General features: G+C 32.7%; 1 protein-coding gene across 2 annotated transcripts; it reads right to left on the bottom strand.

Moving 5' to 3' along the window:
- Window positions 1-3,447: 3,447 nt before the first annotated feature.
- LOC143231870 (ATP synthase lipid-binding protein, mitochondrial-like) lies at window positions 3,448-15,287 on the bottom strand. 2 transcript variants are annotated; one of them, XM_076466628.1, is made up of 6 exons: window positions 15,186-15,287; window positions 13,745-13,824; window positions 13,409-13,462; window positions 10,985-11,059; window positions 4,974-5,161; window positions 3,448-3,836 (listed from the first exon to the last, which is right to left on the bottom strand). In XM_076466628.1, the coding sequence occupies exons 2-6, from the start codon at window positions 13,787-13,789 to the stop codon at window positions 3,728-3,730; spliced, it is 471 nt and encodes a 156-aa protein (XP_076322743.1). In that variant the 5' UTR covers window positions 13,790-13,824; window positions 15,186-15,287; the 3' UTR covers window positions 3,448-3,727. The 2 variants fall into 2 exon arrangements, with proteins under 2 accessions (XP_076322743.1, XP_076322744.1); XM_076466629.1 differs by having other exon boundaries at window positions 5,062-5,161; window positions 15,186-15,277.
- Between the last annotated feature and the right edge of the window lie 8,918 nt (window positions 15,288-24,205).

Genomic DNA, 24,205 nt, shown 5'->3' with positions numbered 1-24,205 from the left:
ACAGTTTATTGTGAAAAGTGTGTTTGTTGGAGGTTAACTTTTCCTAATAGATCACTGTTGAGTCGCATTGCTATGAGGTAAACCATTACAGTGAAGAGTTTCTTAAGCACACAACCATCAACAAGCTCAAGGAACATTAAATATAGATCTTTTCTAGACTAGATTGTCTTCAGCGATAGATTTATTAAAAATTTACATTAATATCTGATGAATCTAAGCATATATATTACAAGATTAAGACTAGCAGTCTTTATCTATTGATCTCTTGAGAACTTTCTTAAAAGCTCTTGCGCCTTCTAAAGCCCCAAAAGTTAATAACTGTAATACAATGCATACGTGTGCATGTAGTGAAAGCAAAATAAAACGAAAATTTGAGTTTCTTTGTTTTTCAAGTATTTCTTTTCATATTCTGCTAACCACACTGAAATATCCGTTATTTTTTTGTTTTGTAGCTCCATCACTAATTTTGATGTGTGTGTGTTTTCTTATAGCAAAGCCACATCGGGTTATCTGCTCAGTCCACCGAAGGGAATCAAACCCCTAATTTTAGCGTTGTAAATCCGCAGACCTACCGCTGTACCAGTGCGGGACTTCATTAAAAGTAACTGGTTAACAGAAGCCACTGCCAATTTCATTCTTCTATTGTATCATTTGTGTGACCAAATAGTAGAACACGACCTTCAATTTTATTGGTCCCAGTATGCGGAGTGTGTTTTTGCGATGACAGAACGCGAGGCGTCTATTATGGGATTGACAGTTAGGGCGCGCTAACTCCTTGGCCATGCCCAGGTCTTCTATCCGCTGAACCAATATCATGATACGTAGGCTATGTGAAAGTTATCCATAAATATGTAATGTGACTTTCCTCTGAACCAAATCTGCTACACTGAGGTAGTTTAATATATATGGAAATAAGCCAGACGCTTCCACCCCCACTCCTTTCCTTTGAAATGCACAAGACATAACATCATGTTCTCTTCACAGATCGCTGGGTTCCAATACTTATTTTTCATCAAACTGCTATGGTGTTGCGAACTTTTGTAAATGTTTCATTTCTTTTACACGACCAATTCAGTTATTCATTACTGTTTGTAAACGTAGGTATAAGTCGTCTCTTTGATGCTGAATGCAGGTACAATTGTGTCAGAAGTTTTTCTTGGTTAATAAACTTCGATATTTACATGTAACTGAAAGGTTTCAAAGTTTTGCTTGCAAATAAGAAATATCTCACATTATATTTTACAAACATGTCTACTTTAAAGAAAACATTCAGCGAGCTTCAGTCTGACATAATCCTATAAGAAGAATGTAGAAAAATCGAATAAGAATGCATACGTAAGTTTCATAATTTGCATGCACAATGTAAAGCCTCACGTTCATATGGACTTTCATTGTTATAATATACGCTTAGTCAATTTGTACTTATTCACAAGATTGATCCAGCTCTAATATTCAAGCTTTTCTTTTTACCACTGTAATCCTGTAAATTGCTTGAATTATATTAGAAATATGAAAATTTTGAAGTTCTGCATAATACGAGAAAATTGAATTTAAAGTGTGCAATATTCTACGATAATAACATACGATGCAAAAATAAAACAACAATTTTTATTATGTAGACTAGATGCCATAAAAGAATCTGGAGAGTATTTTATTAAATTACAGTTTTTAAAGTAATTTATATTTATTTTTGTTATTAAGCACAAAATTAGAAATCGGTGACCTATGCTGTACCGATACCCATTTTAACATTATAAAACTTCAAACTTACTGCTTTGCCACTAGACGGCGACTCTGATGAAAATGTAAGTTCCAAATGGTACGTCTGCCTATTTTACACCTCGTATCCGAGGTAACTTTATTAAAGCTGTATTATTTTGTATTTGTTAATACATATATTGTCATATTAAACATTGTACTAGTATACTTTCTTACGACTTAATTAATAAGCCAGATATATATGCATATATATTTATGGTGTCTTAGTTACTTCGCAACAGTAGTACCCAGTTCCCTACTATCATCAGTTTCAAACAACGTACCAAGAAATATTAGGAAAAAAGGAACCAAACTCGTTAACATTTATCGTTAAGATACAATATCACAATATAGACATAGATAGTGAATGTAGTTGCATTAAACGATTAGGTGGCACTCATAAGATAGAAAGAGGATAAAGTTATATTAAAAGATTAAACAGGCCTAACTGACATTTAAAACGAATGTAATTGCATTAAAAGATTTAAGTAACACTAACAAGATACACAGATAAAAATATACTAATGTATCTCGATTAGTTCATCTGAACTAAAACTGCATACAAAAACATGTAAATAAAGTTAAAATAGCAGTTCTGTTAACTTCCTGGATCACTAAATGGAATAAATGCACTACGTTGAGGTTCATTCATTTTAAATCTAAAGAAAGAAGAAAAAATGATTGTTTATGAATTCGTACATTTAAAAATGAGTGTAGAATATATTTCTCAACTACAATCAAATGTTAAAAGGAAGTTTTTTCTAAGAAACAGGACTGTGAATTACTGTTTAGAAGTATCTTCAAGTTCTTTGCATATAAATCTCTTACCAATCTTTTCACCATTAGTAACAGCTTTCGTTTTATTTCTTTACAAACATTTTACACGTATTTATTTCAATAATAGTGTTTCAGAAAAAAAACACGTAATTTTTAATTTATTTAAAATAAAAGCAATTTTATTCATCGGTACTCAGTTTTAAATCGTGTATTTATTACTAGATTAAGTTAATACTATTCATTCATATCTCCTGGTACAGCACGTTAAGCATAAATGTTGGACAGCATTTCATAACTGTTAAAATAATGTGTACGATAACCTGTTAATGCTCTAAATAAGTTCATGGATCGTCTTCATATATGTTATAAGTTTTTCATCTCACAACAAAAATAAATCATTCAACATGAAACTGCTTTCCTACACATTCAAGTCAAGTTTTATCAATATATCACGATACGAGAGTACCATACCTGGGATCACAGATATTCTTCAAATTATTTAAAACAACCGTTCACTTCATAGAGAAGTAAAGACCAGAAAAGAAAAGCTACACGAGGGCTATCTGTGCTAGACGTCCCTAATTTAGCAGTGTAAAACTAGAGGGAAGGCAGCTAGTCATCCTCACACCCTGCCAATTCTTGGGCTACTCTTTTACCAACGAATAGTGGGATTGACCGTCACATTATAATGCCCCCACAGCTGAAAGGGCGAGCACGTTCGGTGTGGCAGGGACTTCAGACTTGCAGATTACAAGTCAAGTGCCTTAACCACCTGGCCATGCCAGGCCCTCTAGTATAGAGGAGTATTCTGTGACTAAGCCTAAACTAAGAACTTATGGAGTTGAGTAGTTTATATATAAACACATACTTGTATAGATGCGTTTTAAGTAAAACAATGGGTTACAGTGCAAAAACAGTTGAAGACATTTGTTTTATTCAGAATCAAGATTACAAACAACTACAAATCATATGACACTATGTGGATGACCTACAAGTCATTTTTTTTATTTCAGCTACAATATCCAAGATTGTATGCAATTACAAGTTTTTATCTTTATCTGGTCCTTTCACTCTCCCATTCTTAAATGTACTATGATAAAAAAATCAAAAACTATTCATTTTGAATTGCAATAATAATCAAAATGCAAAGAGTAACAAAAAAGCCATCATAAGACAAAAAAGTCCCATAGCTTCAGAGAGAGCAAACCCTAGAATGGCATATGAGAAGAGCTGCTGTTTCAGTGATGGATTCCGGGCATAGCCAATGATTAAACTGCCAAATACACTTCCAATACCAGCTCCTTGGAAAAGAAGAAAAAAAACAGGTTAAAACAGATTTTGCAAGGTAATTCAAATTCAATTTAATTAATGAGATCAGATATATATCCATATGCAAGTTTTCTATTGCTTGCATGACCAATGTAGTTCATAATTAACAAAGTAATTTTATATACCAGCCAAGAATTAATCAGATGTGGAATTTGATAATTATGAAAGTGAGTAAAACTCTTGAAATTACTTCTTTAGAAATGTGAATTTGTTTTTGCAAGTGGTACATAATATTAAGTAACCTAAAAAATACTATTTTTGTTTAAAGAGTATTAATTACTATCATTTATAAACATTTTAGATAACAGATTAAAAGTAAATCATCAGAACTGTTGTTTTTCTTTTAATGAACAAGAACTGAACCTATTGCTATAACACTTTCTATCCACCATCAATAACCATATATAATTAACACTGCTAAAAATAACCTGGTAATACTCCTATTACTGTCGCAAACACCAGCCTAGAAATTTATGAGTTTAGTCAGAAATACAACTACTTAATGTTCAGCAACTATTCCTTTAAGTACAAACAGACTATTGGGTTTTTTTGAAGTACTTATTCAACAAAGTATCGGATTTTAATGAAAGATTCAAGTGATACTATCTTTCCTAATTTTCATTTAGAACTTCTAAATAGTCAAGAAAAAAATGATAAAAACAGACCAACTTGTATCTTGCACGTAAAGTGTTCATGTTAAAATGCCAGCTATCCCAACATCAGGCACACCTGAACAACCTCACCTGAACACCAGTTACTCCATAACATGAGGCACATCCTTTAACCTCACCTGAACACCAGGCTACCTCACCTGATCCAGCTACTAAGGCACATCCTTTAACCTCACCTGAACACCAGACCAGGCACATCCTTTAACCTCACCTGAACACCAGCTACCCCAACACAAGGCACATCCTTTAACCTCACCTGAACACCAGCTACCCCAACACAAGGCACATCCTTTAACCTCACCTGAACACCAGCTACCCCAACATGAAGCACATCCTTTAACCTCACCTGAACACCAGCTACTCCATAACATGAGGCACATCCTTTAACCTCACCTGAACACCAGCTACCCCAACACAATGCACATCCTTTAACCTCACCTGATCCAGCTACTCCAACACAAGGCACATCCTTTAACCTCACCTGAACACCAGCTACCCCAACATGAAGCACATCCTTTAACCTCACCTGATCCAGCTACTCCAACAGTTGCAGCACCAGCACCAATAAACTTGGCTGCTGAATCAATATCCCTTTGTGTAGCACTTGTTTGTAAAAATCTGGTTACCTAGAAAACAAGTCAAAACCACTTCAATTAAAAGTCTTGGAAAACTTTACGTAATTCAGCAAATATAAAATTACAAATTTTAACACTTTCATTAGCAAAATCAGAGGAAATTTGAAGATACTTATTCATTTCAATTTTAAATAGAAGTAACAGAAATTCTCTGACATTAGAGAGGTCACCTCTTGGGCTATTAACACAAGTCATGGAAGGCTTGACAAATACACTAACAGTGAAGTATAACATTGAAGGACAATATGGGGCTTGTTAATCCATTAAGTATGTCCCATCTACTAAACATAAAAAAGAAATAATAACAATAAATCAAAGCCAGACCTTATTTCAATACTTAAGAAGTCTACCATTAAACCTCCTTACATTTACTGTATCCACCATCAACAGTCAATCTAATCTAAAAGGCAAAAACATTAGTTTATTTTAAATTTCACACAAAGCTACAAAAGGTTATCTGTGCTAGTCATCTTTAACTTATCAGCAAAAGACTAGAGGGAAGGCAGATAGTCACTACCACTAACTCTTGGGGCTACTATTTTATCCAACAGATAGCAAGATTGACTGTCACATTACAATGCCCCCATGACTGAAAGGGCAAGCAGGTGTGGTGGGACAAACATTCAAACCTGCAACCCTCAGACTGCATGTCAAGTACCCCAACCACCCTGCTGGACCTAACACTTTCATACAAATAAAGTTATCTGATTAGAATACGACTATAACACAGTCAAAATTTATATGAATCCCTTTATCATATAATTCCCACCATTTATTAAGCACAATAAAAATGAAATGCATCAATTTCCTTTAACAACCCAAGACTCCTTTAATTCTTCATTCAAAAGTAAATAATTTCAGAGATCTTAATTTTTACTTGTATGACAACCTTTCTATCCCAGAATTCTCCAAGTAGTCTTTCTCTGAACCCCTTCCAACAAATCCATGTTCTTCCAAAATGGCTCATATTCAATCCTTAACTTCCTTCAAAATCCTTGGGGAATATTATAATTAAAACCCATCTGCCATTTGTCTGTTTGGCTCGCCAAATAATTAAATTATTTTGTAAAGCATTCTCAAAATCAGCAACACGTAAAACCTCAATACCATCAGCAAATGTAAACAATTTATTGACTAGCTCTTCATTAATGCAAATAAAAAAAAAATAAAGCTCCTAACATCCAACCTTAAGGTATCCCTTCTCTTCTGACATTAAACCAGTTTGTCTGAATTTGATTTATAACAAACCTCTGCTTTCTTCCCTCTATCCACTTTTTTTTTCTTATCTAATGATCCAACTTACCACCACACTTAGTATTCTTAATAAACCTTGAGTCTAGTGACTTCTTAAAAACCAATCAAAATATTATTAGTATGGCAGTTTCTTCACGGTGTAACTGCAGCAACTATCCAACAAATTTTATATAGTCAAGAAATTGGATCTTATGTGGCATAACGTGCAACTACTACTGTGTACCAAGTGGGATTTTTGGATTTTGGCATCAGTTTCAACTCATCACACCCTGGAAAACAGTGCCAGTTTAGTGACACTAGCGAGTATTCTAAATTCAGGATATCACAAAGAATTCAAACCTCTATTTGGTGTTTAAAAAAAGATTGTACCAGAAACCTTTATTTGGTAACTAACCTACCAAGCATGTTTCCGACTCTCATATTGGATATTATATGCAATAAAAATTAAAAAAGCAATGGGATATTCTGTCTGTCAGAGGTTCACTACAAGACTACAATAAATATGATGCAGCAGAAGTCTGTACAAATATAATCCTTCAAAGACAAGAGAAAAAGTGCTCATAATTCCTTCAATATGCTCAGGCACAGTAGTAATGCTGCTTACAGAAATAGACTGATTATTATTCTATTAAACATATGAAAAAATTAGCTAGTATTCTTAACATTAGAGTATTTTTTTTTACAACATGGACTACTCTTCTCAATTTGCATACCAAAAAAAGTTCATAAAATGTTGTCTCTTTTTTCTTATTTCACAAAGTATACAATATCAAATGTTGTGCATAGATTTGTTAGTTTTTTGAATTTCGTGCAAAGCTACATGAGGTCTATCTGCACTAACCATCCCTAATTTAGCAGTGTAAGACCAGAGGGAAGGTAGCTAGTCATCACTGCCCACTGTCAACTCTTGGGCTACTCTTTTTTACCAATTAATAGTAGAATTGACCATCACATTATAATGCCCCCACAGCTGAAAAGGCGAGCATATTTGGTGTGATGAGGATTTGAACCCTCAGATTACAAGTTGAGCACCCTCACTACCTGGCCAGACCTATTGTGCATAAAAACCTTAGTATGAGATATAACAGTGTGATTACCTTTTAATATTATGACCACTTCTAAAGGTAGTGCTAACAGTCTCTAACTGTATAAAAATTATTTTAAAATATTGTTCAAAAATTGGGAAAAAACTTAGTTACTAGTAGAAATGGCAAATATAAAGTTTGGAAAGTTCCTGCAAAGTTTGTTAAAACTAGTTTAAAAAATGTTCTTAAGAGTTCCAGCAACACAGATATACATCTGGAATTTCTACATAATTCAAAAAACAATCTTCAAATGTGAATTTTACATATAAGATGTAGAATTGTTGAGGTTTATAACAAAAGGAATGTCAGAATTGCTGTTGTTAAAGCTAAAATAAAAACAAAGAAACAGGTCTTTTGACTCAAAATACAAAACTTGAGATAAACGGTTTTCATGTTCTTATTTTGGAATTTTGCACAATGTTACACAAAAGACTGTCTACACATATTCATTCTTGAATGTTTAACTGACAGACTAAGGGGTCAGCAATTAAGTAATTTGACAGACTAAGGGGTCAGCAGTTAAGTAATTTCACCAAAATTAACTCTTATCTCACTGACTAGTTACATTTCACATCACTCTTGGTGGACATATGGCCATATAATGCAAGCCATATTTTTAAGAGTGTGCAAAGCACGGATCCTCAGATTTCCAATCCAGACACAAACTGCCAGACGACTCCCCATGGAACTGTGATTTCCTAGCTTATGCAACATTTAAAAAAAAAAAAATTGAATCACATAAGTACTTTTAAAAAAACTTCTAATAAGGGACTTTGGAGGAAGAGATTATGACTGAATTTTCTTTTTATTCCAATTAATATATGATTCAAAGGTTTGCCGTTAAAAAGAAAGCTATAGGTGATCTGCCAACCGTGGATATCAAAACCCAATTTTTAGAATAGAAGCGTTCATGCTTACCATTTAGATGTTGCAAGGCTGTTAATATGATCAGTTTCTTTAAAGCTCAAGAAAAGATTTCCTCAAATTTATTTCTTTTATTTATGTATTTACTTCTTTGATGTAAAGCCCTTGTCCTGGATGAGGTTTGTCCTAAAGATCTGAAGTAAGGAGAGGACAGGAAGGACCTTGAAAGTTATTAGTGTTAGAAGACTGCTACTATCAATTCCAAATGTTTAAAAAGACAGTTCAAGGAGCACCTAAGCTATTAAAAGTCTTAAATTTGGTTGTTAGACATTAGAATATACTGCTGAAGAATAGAAAAAAACGGTGCCTCGAACAGTTTTATTTACAACCCTCAGCAATGTTTTACACGTCTAATTAACTGACTACACTTTTAATCATAGGACTTGTTTTTTCCCCTCAATGAAGGGAGATTGATAGATGCCGTGTATATTTTTATTTCCATACTTTTAGCCCCGATAAAAAAAAACTAGTTAAAAACTGATCTGATACAAAAAAACAGAACATTTTAACAAAACTTTTCCTTTCAGTATTTCATGTAAAACAGGATACTTGTGGTAACTATCTTTACTTTAGAACCAATAAATTAAATGAAAGGCACTTGGTCAACAGCACCCACTGCCTATTCTTGTCCAACCAAACAGTAGGATTTCATCATCAGTATCATAGTCCACCTATGGTGCTGAAATGTGTAGCAAGTGTTTATGGCTTTTCTAGTGAGAAGAATATTACAACTGTGAATCTTCAAGCATGTGTTTTGAACAGCGTTTTGGACAGTATGTTGATTAACCTACAGGTTCAAGGAAGCCACTCCTCACACATTTTTTTTTCCTCAAAATAAGAAACAAAATTTAACTCAAGAAGTTTGAGAATTGGGAAAATTACATGGCTCCTCTGTAGACTGAAAAAAAATAGACACACACACTAAACACTAACCTCTTTTAATCACAACACTTATTAACTGTTATATAACCCAAAGACAGCCAGCTTATACCATAACCTATAAGTAGCCAGTTTTAGCTACCATATTAATGTGTGTTACTGTGTAAAAAATTTCCTTCTGTTTATTCCTCAGCTTGCATTCAAACTTTAAAAATTTAAACATTTTCACTGGTTAACACAATTAAGGAAAATTCCAAAAGAGAATAGATGACATTTGGTAGGAAATTTAAATTTCAGTTACAATGACTGTTCTTCAACTTTAATAACAATAAAGGGATAAAAAGAAATGCTGTTGGTAAAAAAATAATTCTTTTAAGAAAACATCAAACTAAATCTGAAATGCACATTCACATACCTGCCTCAACAAAATGGTAGATTAATGACTGAAATAATAATTATACATTTTCTGATAGCTTTGAGGTACTAAAAGACAGACACTGTGAAGAATACACTGTCACATTATAACATCCCTACAGCTGAAAGGGCAAGCATGTTTGGTGTGATGGGAATTCAAACCCACGACCTTTGGATTTCAAGTTCCTCAACCACCTGGCCATGCCAGGTCCTCTTTGTTAATTATAAACTTAAATAGTTGGTCCAATAAAGTGGTTTGTGCTGTTACTTTGCAGTTTGATTTGAATTACTCTTAATCAATAAAAATGTGAAAGAGAATCAGTTTGCTTGTTTCAATGCTTATATCATTGATAAAAATAAGTACATTGGCCTTCTATGTACCTGCTTCTTTATATTGGCTCCAATAATATTATAAAGTGATAATGAGATATTAAATTACCTACAAAGTAAAATAACAAGTTACATTACAAACTTATTTGCTGGTTTAATTGCATTATGAATAGTTCTCAAATTGTTAATTATTTTAATTACATTACTTATGAATATACAAATCTAACTTTTGTTGTAACAGATTCACTGTTATATATTTATTTTAACATCTACACTTGTTTCAGCTCGATGCATGTGATGTCTATTGTTGGATGTGTGTTGTGAAAGTTCCACCTGTTCTCTAAATTTGTAGAATTTAACCTAACTGGTATAAAAACTAGCCAAAAGACATTATAGAATAATGTTTGGTCACTACAGTCAGTATACTACAAACCTCAGAAACTATAATTGTGACAAACATTTATTAATTGAAAAACTACAGAATTTAACCAGGAATATTTATAGATTTCAAACATTATCAAGCACTTTACTTCAGTGAATTAACTTCAGACATTAGTATTTCTATGAAGACATTGCATTACATCAGTGGAAAACTCGTGTAAAGAATAGAGCAAGCTTTCACTCCCGTCAAGAGAAGTGAATCTGTGTACGAACATAAAAGTAATTTACACCTTGTAGACCTGGATTGTTGATAAAATATTCAGTTCCAGACCAGATAGAAGACTGAATATTGTTTATGTATTAAAATGTGTGTGTTAATAAAGAAACGCGTGTATCAATCTTGTTGTCAAATATTATAAGTCTGATACACATTCAACTAACTTCTCAATTAAATTTTCTGGCTATTTGAAATCATGATATGTAACACTGTTTGTTCAGGTTTCAAGTCTCAAGAGCTAACTTCTTTTCCACAAAATATTTTACTCACCTGGTTCATAAATGGGCTTGGTACAGCTAAATTAATTCCAACTGACTTCTGGTTAGCTGAATGTAAGTTTGAATTCTGAAAATGACGAAAAATATATATGTATATCCACACACACATTTTCCTTGTACATAATAAACAAAGAAAAATTTTGTCACATTACAAAATTTCTAGCACATATTGAAGGAATTATCACATTTTGATAAAAGTAAAGAATAAACGACCTTTGCACTCTTAATAAATATGAGAATATTTTTATTTAAACCACTGTTTTGTCTTTTTAGCTTCTTCAGAGTTAATGTGAAGGTGAAACATTGGTTTTAATATATTCTTTATTTATCTGGAGTTTAAAGGTAATTTTTTCTTAACATTTTTTTCAGAATATATACAAAGAAACAAATTACTAAAGATTTATGCTAGTTCTCTTGATGTTTCTACCTTCAACTGATTTTAAAATTTTGCTGACAAGTTTAATGATCAAACAGTACAATCTTTCTTCTCCCATCTTAACATTACACAGATAAAAATATGTTTACATTAGAATTCTTGATGTTCAAAAACATTTTCATTCAACACATTTTTAGCCACATCTTTATCTGGTTTTAACTGATTCCAAGTTTAAGTCTTAAACTATATATGCAAAATAAAAAACAGACTTGAAATGTTGAGAAAACAGTGTCAAGCCTGAACTTTGTACCTTAATAAAGTATTTTCGTTAAAACAAGAAAGATTACTACACACTACTTTTCAGCACAATAATGGTCATAAGCATTAGCAACCTTAAAACATAACTCACCAGTGTTAAACAATAAAAAGTCTTTGCACAATATATTCCATACATTTCTTAAACTGGTAGTTGGAATAATTTAAAAAACGTGTAGTAATTGTGTATTTTTATTTGTTGTTTGTATGCTTTACATTAACAAACTTTGTAATATTTTTTGATTAACTGATTATAAAAATTATGTGAATACATGCATTTAGTAATTACGAAAATAGTCCTGATAATATAAAATAAAATTTTGACTCGGAAAGAAACACACCACCTATATCTGTTTAAATTTGTCCTGTCACTTGTTTTTATAACTATTTCTTTCCTTGATAAATACACCTAAGCTATAAAAAATAGAAATATTCTCTTACTTCATCATACATTAACATTTAGCTCTCTGCCCTATCAGGAAATTATGTTTAATTTACAAATGACATTTTACCTACAAAATTTAATCTTATCCATAATCTTAAGTTTATTAAAATGTAAAAACTTCTGTAATTGGGTACTATAACAGCACGTGTGAAACATGGACCTAAGATGGTGCTGTAACAGCACGTGTGAAACATGGACCTAAGATGATGCTGTAACAGCGTGTGAAACATGGACCTAAGATGGTGCTGTAACAGCACGTGTGAAACATGGACCTAAGATGGTGCTGTAACAGCACGTGTGAAACATGGACCTAAGGTGGTACTGTAACAGTACGTGTGAAACATGGACCTGAGGTGGTACTGTAACAGTACGTGTGAAACATGGACCTAAGGTGGTACTGTAACAGTACGTGTGAAACATGGACCTAAGATGGTACTGTAACAGTACGTGTGAAACATGGACCTAAGATGGTGCTGTAACAGCAAGTGTGAAACATGGACCTAAGATGGTGCTGTAACAGTACGTGTGAAACATGGACCTAAGATGGTGCTGTAACAGCACATGTGAAACATGGACCTAAGATGGTGCTGTAACAGCACGTGTGAAACATGGACCTAAGAGGGTACTGTAACAGTACGTGTGAAACATGGACCTAAGATGGTATTGTAACAGTACGTGTGAAACATGGATCTAAGATGGAACTGTAACAGTACGTGTGAAACATGGATCTAAGATGGGTAACACAGTGAAACATGGACCTAAGATGGTATTGTAACAGTACGTGTGAAACATGGATCTAAGATGGAACTGTAACAGTACGTGTGAAACATGGATCTAAGATGGTACAGTAACAGTGTTTGTGAAACAAGGATCTAAGATGTTACTGTAACAGTGTATGAAACATGAATCTAAGCTAATTTTTCTATGCAGGACATAGAACAACAACAAAAGTTGTGTGTTATGCACACCACAGGTATTGAAACCAAATTTTTAGCATTACAAGTATTTAGATTTACCATTGAGCCACTGGAAGGGGGGGGGTATTTTCAAAAGAAAAACTAATTTGAAATTGTGAAATTCACATTATTTTCGGAATATACATGAATTCATTTTAAATGCGAGAATCATGTTTAGATTTCCATCTGTACCATATAACTACTCCTAATATTCTGGAAGACTCAATATCCAGATTCCTAGATAAGAAACAAGAGTTCTTGAGAAACACTTGAGTTATATTTTGATTTTCAACAAAGTTTCATGAACAAATATTTCTCTCTTACCTCACAGCTGATAGAACCATTAAATGCTGTGGAAACTACAGGTCTTGCAAGGATCTAAAAGTTAAGACATCTCACATTTAATTATAATTTCATAAACTAACGTACATTATTACCTCATCAAATGTTTTAAACAAACACCATATCACAGCAAGCAAAATAAATCGGCCCTTGTGTTGTTTACACAAAATAAAACAAATGTTCATAAATGTTACAATAGTAATTAAAAATAAATGCTTGTATGATGTTTTATCACTTAAAACTCAAAACTAACTGCTATTTTGGAACTTATTATTATGTATGGTTTTTAAAAAATACATTGACTTTCATTTTACATACCAGAGATCGGGCAACTGGACACGTGTATCTAGCACAAGCATACATGATAGCAGTTTCTTCCTGAAAAACTAATTTTCAACCTAGAAATCAAATGAAAACATTTATCTATATGAAATACACTGTCAAATCATTAAAACTACTTAGGATAATACTAAAAAGCTAATATTTCTTTTAGTGATTGTACTAGAACTTTAATACAACCAATAACTTATTTTAGGAACTGAGTGTTTCAAAATAATTTAATTCAAAATCACTCACAAGTTAATCAGACAACAAATGCCAAGTGGGATAAAAGTACAAAGCTACCATATGTTTATTGACTACATATTCCAGTGGAAATTCAACAGTATGTAATATTGTTTTGGTAAAAGGTTAATTATGTATAACATGATGTAACAACAACAAAAATCCAAGAAGCCAAATCAATTATTTTCAGTATTATTACTAGAGCAGGGCAGATTGCTATTCAGTTAATCTTGTGCTCAAGAATCAGTAACTCTTGCCATGCCTATGTGACAATTGGTAGTTGAAATAATCAAAACTAATAAACAAAAATGCTTATCTTTATTAGTCAGTTATTATCTTTACTTTAACTTTATCAACCAATTACACAATACTAATTTAATTGCTTGTCATAAGTAATAGACGATACTGACTGAGTTAATCATACAGTAACGACTCAATTCTGCTGTAATATGCATTTCATGTTTGTGCTGGTAATTTTTATCATTAATAATTACCTAAATCATATTTTCACATGGTGAGCAGAAAAATTATTATAAGGCCTACATTATTAGTCATACATGTAGTTTTACTACATTAATTATTATACTTTAAATAATACCATAGATTAGAATAGCAGCATAGTCCAAAATCTAAATTCATCTACGATATTTTTGTTGTTCACACCAGTTACACGTAAGTTACAAGTTAGGTAAACACTACAACTTAAAGTACTATTTCTACTACATCTACCTAGTATTAGTACTAACAATAATGTTATTATAGTATTATGTTACTTATTAAAGCCATGGTCAAAGTTCAGGCTCTATTCTACTGTCTAGATAAGTATATATGATTTTTAACATTTGTGTTTTTGATCGATTTAAATATGCTGAGTAGGAAAATATAAACAATTAAATAAAAAACAATCTACGCTATCTCAGTAGAATCTCCTAGAGAACCTAACCTTTGCATGAGGTATGGTACACGTTTTGTGATTTAATTTTAGTACTATAACTGTACTACAACTTGTAGGAGCTTAGATATATTATATAGTACCAAACTGTTCATTACATTAAAGTTACGCCTACTAGTTACTTAGAATTATGTTATTTTTCAATAAATGTAACTTCTTAGAAAAAATAAAAAGATGTGTAAATAAAATATTGTAAGATTTCTACATATTACAATTCCAAATTAAACCATACTGAAATCTTACTAGTGCCACCTCGGGAAAATCAAATGACCTCAACAACCTTATTCTAGCTAAAGGACACATGCGCAAAGTAATTAACAACTCCCTCTCTAAATTATAAACTTTTTTCTCTTATTATATTATAAATTTTATATAATTTAAATTATAAAGAGAACATTTTACAGTACTATAGAAACCATTGAATTACATAGCATACAAGTGACCTATATAATATTTACAGTAATTGTATACTCATATTAAAAATTCCACTAATATTTAGAAAGCTAACATTGATTATTTACTGAAAACTTTCAGCGCAAATTATATTCTTATTTATATTAAGGATGGGTATGTAATGAAATATTGAAGGACCCTTGTTACCCGTATGTAAATATGCAACATTAGATTAAGTTTATCAGTTATTATTTCCTTACCAGGCAGAAGGTAGCACTGCCTATGTAGGGATAGCTCATGTTTTTCATTGAAATTGTATTTTAAATATCTCCTCAATAGGTCATCAGAATTTTACAGTATTTCCTTCTGTAACAATATTTATATAATGAGTCACAAATTTGTCAATGTCTGTAAATATTACAGCAACAAGTTTAAATTTCTTGTTCTTCTGCTTCTTTCTTATTACATGATAACTGAAAAACTAAAACAATAATGACAATCTATTTCAATGAGATCTTACAACTTAAAACAGAATATCCGCTTTTATAGGTGTTACTAATAACCAGTAGTAATTAGAAAAAAATATGATTCTAGTGTGAACAATGTTATCATTACCCCTTGAAGTTAGCTTTCTTATAGAAATTTGATGTTCCTTTAGAAATCTTAAGTGCATAGTGAAACAGGAATGAACAGGGATGGCTAATTTGTTTGATGTTAAACACAATGGGTTATTTGTGTTCTGCTCATGATGGGTATCGAAACCAGGTTTATTGCATTGTAAGTCTGTAGACATACCTCTGTATTACTGAGAAAAGCAAGAGATGGCTAACGTCAATTCTTCGAAACAATGCAAATAAGATAGTATGGATGATGAAAATGTCTTCCTACTATCTTGTCTACATTGTTTTTGAAGGATTGATATTAGCGTCTCTACACTTACCTCCTTTTTTAAATAGTTTAAGATACGTAGAAAATTGCAGCAGGAGTTTGATAAACGAATGCATGTTACCGAACGGTCTCTTCTTATTGTTCAAATGTATGCTAATTATTATCAAAATTGTTCTATAACTTGGACAAAAGATAGCTTATTCAAATAAAGGAGACCTTAGATTTTCTAAGCGTATCTTAAATGTAAAACGGTAAAAATAAGTTTAATTATCAAGATATAACGACTGAGTAAAAATCCTATTATGAATTTTAACAAGTGGATTCACAAGAGATGGCTGTTTGCGATTATTGTTCGTTCTTGAAGTTGTATGAATATAAAATATTACCATTTCGTATACAGATTCTTATTTTTCCTAGTTCTTTTTTCCAATTCCTTTACCAATTGAAATAATTATAAAATATGGTACTTGTGTTATATTGTTCTTTAATGCGAGTATCTTAGTGTAACTGCTCGAAAGTTTAAATTTTGACTTTTATGATACCTGTAAATCAATAAGAGTATTTTGGGAAACGTGGTAGGCTGTGTACAATTTGCAGCGCTATAAGCAACTTCAAATCAGAGCCTTGTATATTGTATCTAAGGTTCTGCTTCAAAATACAATCGAAAGAAGAATTACAAATCGTTGGTAGTCTTTGAAATGCGTGCATTTTTTCGTTTGTACTACTGTTTTATCTGATTATTTTCGTTTGTACTGCTTGGTTATCTGTTTAGCAAAACTTTTGCCTATTAAACCTATTTCTCGAACAGAAAATAACACGATCTTTTTGGTGATAGGCTGGTTGTGTCATCTTGGTCACGGATAGACGCAAACATCAACGAATCGCAAAATGCGAATGTTTTCAACAGTTGAAATAAATCTTTTAGTTACATTAGTAGAAATATGTAAGCGAGTAATACACGTGGTAAAAACTGTCGTACAAATTCCAGACTGTGTTGATAAAGTAATCACTAAAATAAAATAAAAATAAATTACAATACTTATTTCTGTAAATTTATTGATATACAAGGTTTCAAGTTATAATGACTTTCCAGTTATAGTCATAATCCGCGACAGGAAGAAGGGCTCTGATTAAAAACATTAAACTTTAAAGAAATACAAGTTACACGTAAAGCTAAAAATCACAGACAGTAGTAGCCGTGATAAAAGGCTAAAAAGACTTGTCACTTACAGAATTAACACTAAAAATGTGTCCTAATATGGGGGTTCATTAACTTTCTCAGCACAAGACCGTAACCTAAAACACTCCGCACCATTAATCGGGCCCAACAAGCTATAAAAACTAACTACCAAAACATTATTGTGCATTTATGTATTAGGTATGCTCTCACCCAGACAGACCTGCGACACCCCGTTTGGGAACCCCTGTTCTACCATAAAAATATTAAGCATTGAAGAAATTACTTGTTAAACAATGTTGAGGTATGTAATCAGAATAAACACTAATAACAGGTAAATTGATTGTTAGTATTACAGTCAAAACAAAAACAAACTCACATGAGATTAACGAACAAAAAACAGTTATTGAACTTAAGGTATGCAAAATAACTATACTTCTCGATAGTACAAAAAAAAAACACCTCAAAACTAAAAGAAAATTAGTATATCAAATTCCAATACCTTGATAAAATCTTTGGACATACAGCGAAAAAGACAAAGTATATTGTTTCACATAATCTTACTTACTGTTTGGTTTAAGATTTTCACACAACTCTAAACAAAGGCTACACATTTTTATCTATTGTAAGATCAAATTATTGAAAAGTAACGAGAGCAAACAAATATTTAGTATTTCATAAAGTTAGTAAAAGATGGCGCAACATATGCAGGAAACATTTCGCGAAAGGATTTTGCCTCTCATTGATACATTGGCATGTCTGATTTACAACGCTAGAAACCGGATTTCGACACCAGTGGAAGGGTAGAGCACAGATAGCCCATTGTGTGTAAGTATGTGCTTCATTTCAAACAAAATAAATATAAATAAGTACGTGGCTATACGTGCTCCAAAATTTTAACAGTTTCAAACTTTTTTTAAACACTAATTCAATTAATATAAAATTATTGGTTAAACTAAAGTTTGGTTTTTTTAAATAAACCTTTTTCTTTCCTTTCAAAATTCCTAATAAAAAATCTGCGCAATTTCAAACATCATTGTAATATTTTGATTATGTTTCTCGTGTTACTTTGTTGTTGTTGTTGTTTTTTTGCATTATTTAATTATTGTTTTCAGACCATAGTAAGTGTTAAAGTGATGTATTCTCACTGGGTCTTCGTGTGTGTGTGAAGCAGATTTACACTGAGGTGTGAAAACACTTTTAATTAAGCCTAAACCTAGTGAAATAAAGCATTAATAAAAATGTCGAATACATTTTAAAGATACTTTAATACGATTTATTTGTGAATTTCGACTGCAAATTAACAGGATTTCTAAAACTTTTTTCGTTTGTTATTTAATTATAGTGAGTGTGTTACGAAACTTATTCATCTATAAGCTCGAGGTCGCATCAGTTAACTTAATACGACTTTAAAATGGGCAGTGTTTTTTTCGTGTAGTCAAACAGTACATGTAAATGCACAATCGAATGAGAATGTTTTATTCCGTCTCTGGAAGGCTCATTAGAGAAAAACTAGTTCGGCTCACTTCACAAGGATCCATAAAGAACTATATGCTAACATTATGAAGTCATTCACTGGGTTTTAGTTTTCTTTTTAACAAGGCTGTTGTTTAACAAAACGACGATGCGTCTCGCAGTTGAAAACTTTTAACTATCGGGAATTTTAAGTACTTTTATAATGCAAGTGAATAAGCTTTCAAAACAATTAAAATAAAGACGTAGCGATCAATAACGGGGGTAAACAATGACACCTAGTGGTTGAAGTGTAAGAGCCTTACGCTTGTTATAAACGCATTAACACATAGTATACGCTAAAACCTACATTCTTAGCCTAGTGCTCAAGGAGAGGATGAAGAATAGAAACTACAGATGTGCTCACCGAGACTATTGTGAGACAGTGGCTGTTATACAATAGTTAAGTGTATTACATTTAAAAGCTAGAGAAAGGATCTTTAGTGACTAACTGTTAGTTTTTACATTAATTGGTTGTATACAGTAAGAACAATACGTTATTTCTTAACCGGAAAACGAAACAACGCTTCAAAAACGCAGCAGACGAACAACATAAAAGTAAAATAAAGTGTTGCACGAGCACGTTTCCCGCCATTGTAGGTTAAAAGACTCTTCAGGAACTAGAGTACCTACTTTATAAAACGCTTAAAGAATAACTTGGTGCATTTAACAAATGGCGTCGTTGACGGACGAAATTCGTTTAATGATCTTATAAGAAAAGCAATGGTGAATAATCAACTTTTATTCAATGTAAATTATACAAAAGTAAGAAAATTAAATGTAAGGCACACTTTACGATTATTTTTTGTCTTCACGCTTTTAGTTTCTTTTTTTGAAAATAAAGACTTGTGTTTCACAACATTCCTTTCAGATTATTCGATTCTCCTCAGTGGACTCAGTATATAGTCTGATGTGGCTTTGCCATAAGAGAATACACACACACACCTTTTAGATTAAAATAAACGCCATGAAATTTCAGTACGAGACGAATATTGCTATAAACAATAAAACCACGAAAGAAAAGGAATATTGCTACAAACACTAAAACCACATAAAGATACGAATATTGCTACAAACACTAAAACTACGAAAGGACACAAACATTGCTATAAACACTAAAGCTAAAAAAAGGACACGAATATTGCAACAAACACTAAAACTACGAAAGGAGACAAATATTGTTGCAAATGCTAAAGCCACAAATGGAAACACATACTGCGATAAATACATAACACCACTAAATAAGATAAGTATTGCGACAAATACTTTAAAATCGCCTTAAAAAACAACCTCAAACTTCAAACATCCGTGTTGAAATTTGTACTTTAACTTTTCAGTTACATAGTCGAATTATCAAAATTTTATGCTAAATCATTAAGCTTATACGCATAATGCACGGATAAACAGGGTGATTGTAACTCTTCACAGTGTAACACACTCCATACTTGATGGATTGATGTAACACCTTATAATGTACACACATTTCATGTTTGATGGATGAAACACCTTACAGTTTAATCTGCTTTGTGCTTGATAGGTGTATGTAACACTTTACAGTAATACACTCTATATTTGACGGGTGTATACAACACTTCACAGTGCAATATTCTCCACATTTGATGGGTGTATGTAATACATTATACTGTAACACACTCCATGTTTGACGGATCTATAGAACACCATGCAGTGTAATACACTGCATACTTGATGTGTATATGTAATACGTTTGATTCTTGACGGGTGAGTGTAAGTAACACTTCACAGTGTAACATATTTCATTCTTGCATCGGTATAGCGGCATACTTGTTCCATTTTCTTGGAACTAGATTTTGTTTTTGTTTTTTCGCCTGTGTTTTGTTACGAACAATGTCTTTTGTTTTTGCAAAGTTATCTATTACTTACAATCCTCGTACAATGATTTGTTTACTTATTCAAATAACTACATAGGTTAGCCTTTTCATTCTGAAAGATATAAAAGAACCTTGTTATTTAATGGCGCAATTGTCATTCGTTTTAATTTGAGGTAACTCCTTACATTAACAGTTTAATTTTCAAAACGAAAAAAAAATAAGATTTAGGTCTCTGTCCGTAAGTGTCCCTAATTATTGTGCTTTTTCGAACTCATTTTATAACATTGGTCTCAACTTATAAAGAAAATTGCTTTTGTTTCCACTTCTTGTTAAAACGCGATGTCACTTTTTGTTACGAGAAAAGTATTAAAATAGTGTTATTGTTTTTTTAAAAAAGATGTAATACAATAACTTAAAATCTAGGTGGTTTATTGACGACATTAACGTATTTCCCGGCGTCGAAGACACCCCTCCATTTTGATTGGCTAATTGTGAAGAAGAAAAAAAAAGATAAACATGAGAATAAGGTAGTAACACTTCCACCAATCTTACCAAGATGTTTCTTCGTGAATTGTTTAGTGACTTACGGTACGAAAATACTCTTGCCTACTTCTGGTTTTTGTGAGCTATATGCTGATTACATCTACCTTTGAAAGTGTGTACATTATATTAAGACTAGAATATCTGTATTATTATGTAATAACGTTATTCTAAGCCTGAGGAGTTAAAAAGAGTGCTGGTATTACAGCACTGTATGTACAGTGACCTGTTCTCGTTTATTTATTTGTTACTTAATACTAAGTAACTTATACATTTCATTCTGGGTCATACAGAGGGGCTTGGATTACTGTCTAGTATCGGAACGCTTTCTCTGGTTTTGGCCTATGAGCAACGTAACCTCAGGTCTGGAAGACGCAGGGTAAATATTTGAGACTTAATCTGTGTAAAAAATAGCGTCTTCGACGCCGGGAAATACAGTAATTCACAGACTGTCCTAACTAAAACATACGATATGAGTTTTTCAACTTTGAGCATTTACTAAAACCAATACGGTGTGACTTTCACTAATATAATTATACCTATAAACAAATCTACTGGTATTCGGTAAACAAAATATACAATACGGACATTGCGTGTTTTCCCTTCAAAACAATAAATCTATTTGCTTTTAAGTATAAACCTGCACAATGGGCTAGCTTTGTAGCACCTATCACAGAGATCGAACCCCTAATTTTAACTGGGGATATATGGATAAAAACAAATAAGCATAACAATTATAATGATAATTTATTTCACCAATATTAAGGTTATGCAAATATTACTAAACAAATCAAATTACACCATGATTATGCAAATAGTACTAAACACTACTTAGAATCTTAGATTCAACAATGTTACGGTTATACAAATAATATCAAACATCACCTAAGCTGAACATACTACGGGTATACAATTAGTACTAAATAACACTTTAATTTAACCAATATTATGGTTATGCACATAATATCAAACACTATGTTAAATTTATTGTTATTCAAATGAAAAACAACAGTATAAATCAATAAAATATTTTTGCATGTTCCAGAAAGATAGGCAACATATTGGATAGAAGGACATTAAGATAAAAGCGGCTGTCTTTCGTTGTGAATTTAGAACTACTTAGGCCTAACTGTTTACACACATACATGTAGCGGGTCTAAACAGTCTATAATGTTTACTTGAATCTATAAGTATACTCAACAAAGATACTGCGACATGGAAACTCTTAAAGATCACGAGGCCAGTTTCACATAAACTCACTGTGTAGAAGTTTTATTACGTTTCTATTTTTTAGTTTCACTGTGTCGGTATTTGGGTGTTGATGTTGTTAAATACCCAGGAGGGTCAGGTACATTTGACCTCTTCCTTCTATTTTTTAATAAGGTTCGTTTAGCTTGTTTTGAATTTCGCGCCAAGCTATACGAGGGCTATCTGCACTAGCCGTTCCTAATTTCGCAGTGTAAGACTACAGGAAAGACATCACCACCCACCGCCAACTCTTGGGCTACTCTTTTACCAACCAGTAGTGGAACTGACCGTCACATAATAACGTCCCCGCGGCTGAAAGGGCGAGCATGTTTGGCGTGAAGGATTCGAACCTGCAACCCTCAGATTACGAGTCAATTGCCTTAACCACCTGGCCATGCCGGGCCTTTTTAATAAGCCTTATTGGTTCTGGGAATGTGCATATGCCGTATGATTGATCAGTGGTTTGTTTAAATTTGTCCCCAACCATTTCGTAAGCACTTCTTCTATGATCGATAGGCTGTTAATCAAAGTGTTCTTCAGGTTAACTAATCGCCACTTGGCTATAATGACCGAACAGTTATGTACGGTTTGTTATAGGTCACATTTACATGTAAATGAACTTCTTGTGACATGCATAACAAAATGAATAAAAGTTGAGACGTACAGCATTTGAAAGCTACGCTCCACAAACTTCTAGATGGCTTAAGAAATAAAGCCATGGCCAATAAGCTGAGATACAAAGTTAATTTCAAACATTTGTTTATAACTATTGTGGGGAATGCTTTGAGTATAACCAACTACATCATACAACACACGTAATGAAAAACTGAACTGGACTTGTATAACATGGTATAAAGTCTACTTCAATATAGACTTTACAGTTTTAAAAGGCTCGACATGGCCAGGTGCTCAAGGAACTCGACTCCAAACCTGAGGGTAGCGGGTTGGAATCCCCGTCACACCAAACATGCTCGCCCTTTCAGCCGTGGGGGCGTTATAATATTACAATCAATCCCACTATTCGTTGGTAAAAGAGTAACCCAAGAGTTGGCAGTGGGTGGTGATGACCAGCTGCCTTCCCCCTAGTCTTACACTGCTAAATTAGGGACGGCTAGCGCAGATAGTTCTCGTGTAGCTTTGCGCGAAATTCAAAACAAACTAAACAGTTTTAAATATTGTAATCGTTCCTTGTATATATATATATATATATTTATCTTACCACTACTAAATGTAATTCTCCTACCACCCCCCAGATGGGATAGTGGTGCCGTCACTGGTACGTCTACGGACTGATGACGTTTAAGTCCTAGTTTCGATTCCCCGCGTGGACATAACAAGCAGCCCGTTGTGGCTTTGATGTGAAATAAACGCACTCGAAAATGTGGTGAGGTTTCAATATGCTGCATCAGCGTATGAAATAACTCACAGTGATTTCATTTGGAAGTACGTTGGTTTTAGTTATTCAAAATAGTCCCAACAACCTGTATATACATAAAGCACATCATAGATGTAGACATTAGCAGAACTGTACCTCATGAAGTTAAATCTACGGTCGCGAGGCTACTAAAAATACTAGATTATGTTATTTACAGGATGCATAAGAACATTCAGAACCTCCAAAGCCTAATTACCACCTCTTACAAGATATGGTTATA

This window comes from Tachypleus tridentatus, chromosome 11 (genome assembly GCF_004210375.1).
Source record: "Tachypleus tridentatus isolate NWPU-2018 chromosome 11, ASM421037v1, whole genome shotgun sequence".
NCBI lineage: Eukaryota > Metazoa > Arthropoda > Merostomata > Xiphosura > Limulidae > Tachypleus > Tachypleus tridentatus.
Note: the sequence above shows the minus strand (reverse complement) of the source record. Positions and strands in the feature narration are given on the sequence as shown.

Excerpts from the sequence above, each read along its gene's own strand:
- LOC143231870 (XM_076466628.1), bottom strand. The coding sequence starts at position 13,789 with ATGTATGCTTGTGCTAGATACACGTGTCCAGTTGCCCGATCTCTG. Across the intron at positions 13,463-13,744 it reads GTCCAGTTGCCCGATCTCTG|ATCCTTGCAAGACCTGTAGT; the intron begins GTATGTAAAATG and ends CTTAACTTTTAG. Across the intron at positions 3,837-4,973 it reads TGTTGGAGTAGCTGGATCAG|GAGCTGGTATTGGAAGTGTA; the intron begins GTGAGGTTAAAG and ends TTCTTTTCCAAG.